General features: G+C 37.5%; 1 protein-coding gene across 1 annotated transcript; it reads right to left on the bottom strand.

The window, feature by feature from the left end:
• Window positions 1–2,477: 2,477 nt before the first annotated feature.
• On the bottom strand, window positions 2,478–7,576 carry LOC109237619 (endoglucanase 6-like). The gene is made up of 9 exons (XM_019403939.1): window positions 7,154–7,576; window positions 6,560–6,772; window positions 5,986–6,186; window positions 4,897–4,986; window positions 4,630–4,794; window positions 4,148–4,432; window positions 3,648–3,996; window positions 3,269–3,322; window positions 2,478–3,158 (listed from the first exon to the last, which is right to left on the bottom strand). The coding sequence occupies exons 1-9, from the start codon at window positions 7,364–7,366 to the stop codon at window positions 2,860–2,862; spliced, it is 1,869 nt and encodes a 622-aa protein (XP_019259484.1). The 5' UTR covers window positions 7,367–7,576; the 3' UTR covers window positions 2,478–2,859.
• Between the last annotated feature and the right edge of the window lie 299 nt (window positions 7,577–7,875).

The raw sequence follows: 7,875 nt of genomic DNA, 5'->3' as shown, positions 1-7,875 counted from the left end.
GTATTTATGTTAGTATGTTAATTTTCTTGTTTTAGATTGCTTTTGTTACCTATTGCTTTCTTATTATTTTTCGCTTCGGTTTCTTGGTATTCTGCTGTTGTTACTGCTTATTGCTACTGTTTCCTTTCAGTTATTTTTCGGCTATCTGTTGTTCTCTCACTATAGTTCGCTTCGGTATTCTCAGTATCTTGTTATAGTTATTACTTGTTGCTACTGCTTTATTTCCTGTTGATAGATTATATGTGTATCCCTATTATATTTTGATGATCTAACAAACTTACTGTTAAGAACCAGATAAGGAACATGTTATACATCCTCAAGAACTTAAGATCAACAGGTCTCCAGTCGGGGACACGGTTCAACTCTTCAGAGTCAAAGAAACGGCAGGGGGAACAGACAACTACCAGTTCCAGTAGTGACTGTACAAGTCAACCTCCACGGCTGTAAAGTTGCTTCATGCACATCCAACAGTGCAGCAGTCAACTTTATGGGGAATGCCCTTTACCTAACTTGCTTACGTCATTCAAGTGATGTCACAAATAAATTATTAACATCAAGCAAAGGTAAAACAAAACACTTGCACATTCGAGAATTAATCAAGCATTTTCTCTCAAGTCATCTATCAATCTTGCAAGTGACTCTCAAGGGCATCAAGAACAAAGAACAACATAACAACGGACCAGTTCCCTGTATCGAGTTATTATATGTCATTAGTTGTGTTGTATCTTTGTTAAAGCACTCTAATTAGCTTAGTTAGAAGCATTGTGTAGGGAATCTTTGTAAATCATAAACCCTTGTGTTTGTGTCTTGGCTAGAGTTAGTCGAGTAAGTCTTTATAATAGAGTTATTACAAAGTGACTTGTAATAGAGTTATATCAAGTTAGTGAGGGATTAAGAGGTTAATTCCTCGGTTACAAGAGGTTGTAATCTAAAGTTTGCTCAGTAGTGAAGTTGAAATCCTACAAGGGTAGTCGTGATTTTTGATCCTGTGAGCTGGGAGTTTTCCACGTAAAACTCTATTGTTTTTCATTTACTTACTACAGTGTGTGTGTGTTCTGTGGGAACTAATAGAGAACCTGGTTCTCTATATAGTTTGATGGACCCTTAGTTTCTATCACTTGTTTCTTGAGCCGCGGATCGACCGAAAACAACCTCTCTACCTTCCCGGCATAGGGTTAAGGTCTGCATACACACTACCCTCTCCAGATCCCACTTATGGGATTCCACAGAATTGTTGATGTTGTTGTTGTTGCTGGTACTACTGTTTGTAGTTTATTTTTTCTAATTATTTTTCATGATCACTTTTAGAATAAATGGATATCAAATCCCTTGTGAGCTTGGACGACATAATTTTGAGAACACATGGGAGTGTATACCTTGAGATATCCAGGATCAAGTAATACAATTTTAGCCGGTGTTCAGCGCTCAAAATTCTGAATCCTCCAAGTTCTCGTTTGTTGATAATAATTCCACTTCGGACATGTCTTGAGCAGGGGCACAACTAGTAGCCGACTACGTATTTGGGCGAACTCAAAAGCATTTTCTCAAATAATAAATTCATCAAATATGTACAAATATGAAATTTAGAGTCTGTATACGGTAAAAACCGGGCCTACCAGATTTTACTATTTGATCGAGACTAGGGAGTTGCATCGAAGGTCGGCCTCGTAGTGGATCAGACCAAAGCACGAGGACAAGGTACCGAGTTCGAGAATCGAGGTGCCTTTCGAGATCGAGGCCAGCAACGATCAAGACCAAATAGGGTAGACTTCGAGCAAAGCGCAATAACAGAAAAGCGAGATATCCGTGACTGGTCGAAGATCATGGCGGAAATCTCGGAACAGATCAAATCAAGGGCGGTTGTTTAGACTAATTATGGATTTACTTCCGTAATTAGAATTGTACCATAGATAGGATTCCTCTAATATGTAAAGAGGTTCTAATCATTCTGTAAGCACCTGACATTCACGCATATCAAAGCAATACAACACTTTCTTTCTAGCTTATATTCTTGTTCATCAGCTTGTTTATCTCTTGACTATTTGGTGGCCAGTTCGAGGGCATCCTAGCTCGAGGGCTGAATTACGTTTCTACACTGGTTTGCTTTATATAATTGTTAATTTTCATTACTAATCTTCATATTCATCAATCAATATTAGGTGAAATTACATGTCTTTAAAACCACATTATAAGTTTAATTGTTATCCAATATTTAGGGTAAACAGAGTCCAATTATCATAATTTGATGTTGTTGTTCTAAATAAAGAACCCAAAGTTGAAATTATGTCTCCGCTCTGATCTTGAGGGTCCGAGTTAAGTGGGTAATTGTATACTCTACCTAAAATATAGGAGTACGAGCGCTGCTTCGCTGCAAGCTGTTAAAAAGGCAATAATGCTGATGTAACTATCCATTGAACGCATATTTGGACAAACTGTATGTATAAAGTAGGTTATGCAGTAGAGCTTACACCATTGCAACACATGAACCAGTGGAGAAAATATAAACATATGAAAAACTTGAAGTTGCAAAAATTACAAAGGAAATGAAGATCAACAACACATATTTCTGTTGAGAAACAACCTTCTTAATTTCTCAACCCCTCACTCTTTTCTCAATACAATGCAATAATGTGACAAAATGAAGTGGAGAAGAAAGAGGATGAGCACTTGTTTTAATTCGTCTCTTCGCTCCTTTCTTCCTCCAGATATCCGCCTTTTTATTTAACCTACACTTCAATAGCTAAACCCCTAATAACTCATACTACAAACCAACAAGAAGTTGAAACTTACAAACAACTGCACAATTCTTACATAAAGACCCCAGAGTTGATGATTCATTCTTTGTTTGTCTTTTGAGTTTTAGACAAGAGTGTAGCTTGATATGGAGACCACTGCAGGGGAAGCAGAGTGAACGTACACAAACTCGAGGCTTTTTCCAGCTGGTAATGAGTTGAGCCAGGCCGGAAATACGTAGGAGTCACCATATTTTGAAAGACCCCAGAGAGAACCATAGAGTTGGGATATTGAGAGCTTCAAGTTCTTCAATGTCTTAGCAGAGTTGTTAGTTACTATTACTGAGTATCTGTAGTAAGTTTTCCCCTTGTGAACCCATGAAGCTGTTTCCTTTTGTTCAATAGTAATGTCAGCAGTTGATGAAGCTGCAGAAATGTTCCATTTTAGATTCCTCTCCAAATTTTGTTATGGCTACAATTTATTTGCACAAGTAATTCTAACTAAACACTGTCAAAAGAAAAACTAGTTAAAGTACCTGGAGCTCGAGTTACTTTTTGCTCTGGATCTGGCTTTGGCTGAGGGATAGCAACTGTAAGTAGCAAAGGAAAACTCTTTGTTAGCAACAGCTTCAAAAGCTTTCTTATAAACAAAAGTAGCAAATGGGAGAGTTGGGGTCAAATTTGAGCAGGTCAAATCAATAAACGTATCACGATCCAACTCGCCCAACGTTTACAAGGTTGGACCATAAGAGTCTATCGTGCACAGTCTTACCCTGCATTTCTGCAAGAGGCTGTTTCCACGGCTCGAACCCATGACCTCATGATCACATGGCAGCAACTTTACCAACAACCTCTTGGGCTAAAATGAGGGGTTAATTTGCATTGTGAGAAAGAATGTCAATTAACCAAGAATACCTGGAAGGAGCTGACTATATTGACTTTGACCACCATGAAGTCTAGCTAACACACCAATCAAAGGAGCATTGTTGTAGGTGGCTGGTTCAGTTTGCTCATAGTTGTCTCTCTGATCAGCAAAGTTATCATAGGCATCAGGTCCACCAACAATGGCTCCAGCTAGAAGATTGGGATCGCTCGCCTTTCTACTAAACCAGGTGGCATAACCTCCACGGCAGCTAACAAAGGAAGGATCCTTCTTTACAGAAACAATGGAAGAACCTCTATGGTGAACTTGTCTTGGGTAGTTGTTTCCATATCCCACCATGTAACTTGTAGCTCTTGGATTATCTCCAAGAATGTAGTCAACCTAAAAAGATTGTACACAACGAGTTTAACCAATGTGTATGTATATAGGCGTTTCAATAATATCTGGTTGAAGTTGAAAATGAGTATTTGAAAGGAGCTCGGGTTAATATTAGTAACGGCTTAACGCTGTGTATTAGTTTTAGTATCTTTACCTGTGACTTGGCAAATGAAAGGAGCTCAGATGGTGATACAGTGCCAGATGAACACTTGAGGGATTTTCTAGCAGAGGCCAAATAGTCAGAGTAGACAGTGGCAAGGAAAGAAGCACTTGTGACAAATTGCATATTGTTCCATCTCTGCCTGAAAATGAGACCTCCTGGACTCTTGTGGATGTTTTGGTTACCCTTTCCAAGACATGCGCACATGAAATTCTCAGCCTTTTCCTGGTACTTGTCAAATACAGGTTCGTGTTTACCAGCATTCCCTTGCATTAGGAACTGCAATTATATACACAAACATATCAAATGAATATTCTGTCATCTGCTGAAGAAATTTAGGTTGCAAATCGTCTTATTTGACCGTAGGCATGTTCGGCGTGACCAATTTACAGTTTATAAACGGGACAACTTGCTAATGAGAAGGCGATAATTCAGGTTATGTTACGGAATAAAAGTATGGATTTAAGGGAACTGACCTTAGCAGCAAGAGTCTGGACACCGGCATACTTAACGTCCCAGCCAAATTCAGTCATGGACCAACCAGTTCCACCAAGTGCATCCCCATTTTCCCCTAGGTAGTTCAAATAATATGGCTTGTTAGATGCCTTGTACAGCCATGCCGCTGCCCACAGTAATTCATCCTGTGAAATTACATATTGTGAAAAATGAAGAGATGTATACATATTTAAAAAATCTCTTCATGACATAGTGCAAAGAAAAGGAGAAGACGTTGAATTACATACCGCGTATCCACTGACAGATCGGTAGTACTTCTGGGCCACAGTAATGCTGCTATCATACTTGCCCCTGTATTTGTCCGCAAACTCGAATAGCTGAAAATAACAGTAACCACTTGTTCAGGAAACGCAGAGGTAAATATTGTAGTCCTACACAACCAGAATAATAAGGGGGGGCGGAGTAAATTTAACTTACATACTACCACCTCCGTCCAAATTTATGTGATGCAGTTTGAATCAATAATGATGGGGGCAAAGGGAGTAGTAACTTTTAAAGAATGTTATTATATGATTTAACATGTTATATGTCTTCTTAGGTTGCTAATTTCACAAATATAACCATTTACTTGGAACATTTCTTTTAAGTGATGATACGATTGTATAGTTAGTAGAACTGGAGAATATGAAATAGTACAGTACAACACCACCTATAGTCCCTATATAAAGTCTTGTATTACGAATGAATTGTGTAAACAGCAATACCTAGGGAAAAAAAATATACGGAGTACGTTTACCATATATGACACGCTTTCCTTATTATTTTGTTCCAAAAAGAATGACACATTTTTATATTCAAACAATTGACTCTCATTTTACCCATTTCAGCCTTAATAATTTTTTTTATAGCAACACAAATGTTACGGCTTGTTATCTTTTAATCTTTTAAAATCACAAGTTTCAAAAGTGTTTTTTACTCTTAAACTTCGTGCCAAATTAAATTTTATATGTGAGATTTGTGTGGTTATTCTATTATCTGCGTTACAATAGCGTGACTGCTAACTTGGTCCAACTAAAGAAGTATATAAAATTTCCATATACAGCATTTACTTGGACGTTAGGATTTTGAATGCAAGAACAGGACACCTCACAACAAACCTACACTGACAACATCTAGCCTGACAAAAAACAGAGCTAATCGTAACTGCCTAATAACTCCGCCCATATATAAAAGATCGCCCGTAATATTTATATCGAATCTATAAATGAATGATCATATATATTTTATTGATTTTTTTTCAAGTAAAAGTGATTTATTTTTAATATCAATTTTACTTTATGTTACTCCTAAAATTAAATTGTTTAGTTTAGATATACCTGGAACGCATGAGTGAGGAGTTCTTTGGCATAAGCAGGGTTGCTGTTCCGAAAGACGATGGAAGCAGCCGCCATGGCGGCTGCTGTCTCGCCAGCGAGATCAGATCCAGGGCGGCTCGGATCGATCCTGTAAGCAGCTCTTGAAGTGGTCATGTCCTCTGGTCTTTGCCAACAGTAATGATCTGTCGTACCATCTCCAACCTATATATTATTCAAAACATATCACATCAACTGAACTTACTACTAACTATGGTCAAAATTATGCCTATAATCTTTGTTTAAAAGTATCTTTATTATCCCATTGAAAATGACATTTGGAACACACCAAATTTAATTTGGTAAAAATGGAATAGCAGTGGCAGGGCAACCCGATGCACTAAGCTCCCGCTATGCGCAGGATCCACGAAAGTGCCGTATCACAAGGGTCTATTGTATGCAGCCATACGCTGCATTTTTGTAAGAGTCTGTTTCCGCGGTTCGAACCGGTGACCCCGTAATTACATGACAATAACTTTACTAGTTGCGCCAAGGCTTTCTCAAAAATGGAACAGCAGTATGAGTATGAATTAATTACCTCTCCGTAAAGGACATTTGGTTCAGGATGAGCTTTAAGGAGGTAATCAGTACCCCATTTAACAGCATCCATAGCATTGCTAAGCTCTCCACTTTCACCCATTTGCTTCCCATATTCTATGATGCTCCACGACATCATTGTAACAGTGAATGCCATTGGCAGTCCAAATTTCACATTATCCCCTGCATCATAGTACCCTCCTACCAGATCCACCTGCAACAATTAATTTCTATAATTAATCGAATATTTATTCTGAAACTAGGAAATGAGATCAATTTTACAAAAAATTTAAGTTGTATATACTGACAGTATAAATATTTTCTACTTATTAATGTATTTATTAGTAGTTACTTTGTGAATGACCTAATTGTGCGCGAAAGTTAAACTCAATTACAGTCAAACTTCTTTATAACAATATCACTATATAACTGTCATTCACTATAAAAACCAGTTTTTTAATGAACCAATTTGTATGTTATGTTGTATAATATATGTTCTCTATAACAACACTTTGCTATAACAGCCAAAAAGATCCGGAACAAATAAGGCTGTTACAGAGATATTTGACCGTAAGAATGTAGAGGAGAAACTTACCCCACTAGCCTTTCCGTCAAGAAGACCAGAATTACCCCTCCATTGAACTCTCTGGTCATGAGGAAGATAACCAGATCTCTGAGCCTCGTAAAACAGAAAGCTTTTGCTTAGTGCTTCACCATAATTATGGCTACTAGCAAATGCCACATTTGGAAGTAGCCAAATTATAAGAAGCTGAGGAGTCATAGCACAGAACATCATGACAAAATTCATCGTATGTTTAGAAATCTTAACTGTAGAGACTGTACTACTTTTGGCTATACGTATAAATGTTACAAAAATGGCCAATGTAGGTGCTTTTACAAGTTTAATACATAGAAAGACCCCTAAAGAATGGTTATTAAGCAAGAAGAGAATAGAGATAGTAGAGAAGAAAGAGTAAGGATTGGGAGAATGGGAAGAGATTGAACCAGTATATATGGTGAATGGAACAGAAAGTGCCAAGATTTTAGAAAATGGCCAGTGTCTAAATAATGCAATTAAAAATAAAGAAACAAAAATAATGTCTATTGATACTTCATAGTTCAAGAGACAGTGTCATGTGCTTTTGTTCGTCGTTTTTGTTAGGAAGGGTCGGCGCTGAAATTTATTCGAACGAAATTAGTGCACACAATTATACATTAGTTAAATTAATCAATGAATAATTTTTAATAGTTATTATAGGTCTTAGACAGACGATGTGTACGAAGATAAATGGAGGGGAGTTCCCAAAAGGAGGAAAA

Source organism: Nicotiana attenuata, unplaced genomic scaffold (assembly GCF_001879085.1).
Source record: "Nicotiana attenuata strain UT unplaced genomic scaffold, NIATTr2, whole genome shotgun sequence".
In the NCBI taxonomy this organism is placed as follows: domain Eukaryota; kingdom Viridiplantae; phylum Streptophyta; class Magnoliopsida; order Solanales; family Solanaceae; genus Nicotiana; species Nicotiana attenuata.
The sequence above is the reverse complement of the archived record's forward strand: the minus strand, read 5'-3'. Positions and strand labels throughout refer to the sequence as shown.

Bases quoted from the DNA above. Each gene is read 5' to 3' on its own strand.
- LOC109237619 (XM_019403939.1), bottom strand. From the start codon at position 7,366: ATGAATTTTGTCATGATGTTCTGTGCTATGACTCCTCAGCTTCTTATA. The intron at 4,795-4,896 runs GTATGTAATTCA...GTAATTTCACAG, and splicing joins GATCTGTCAGTGGATACGCG to GATGAATTACTGTGGGCAGC. The intron at 3,997-4,147 runs GTAAAGATACTA...CAATCTTTTTAG, and splicing joins TTTCATTTGCCAAGTCACAG to GTTGACTACATTCTTGGAGA.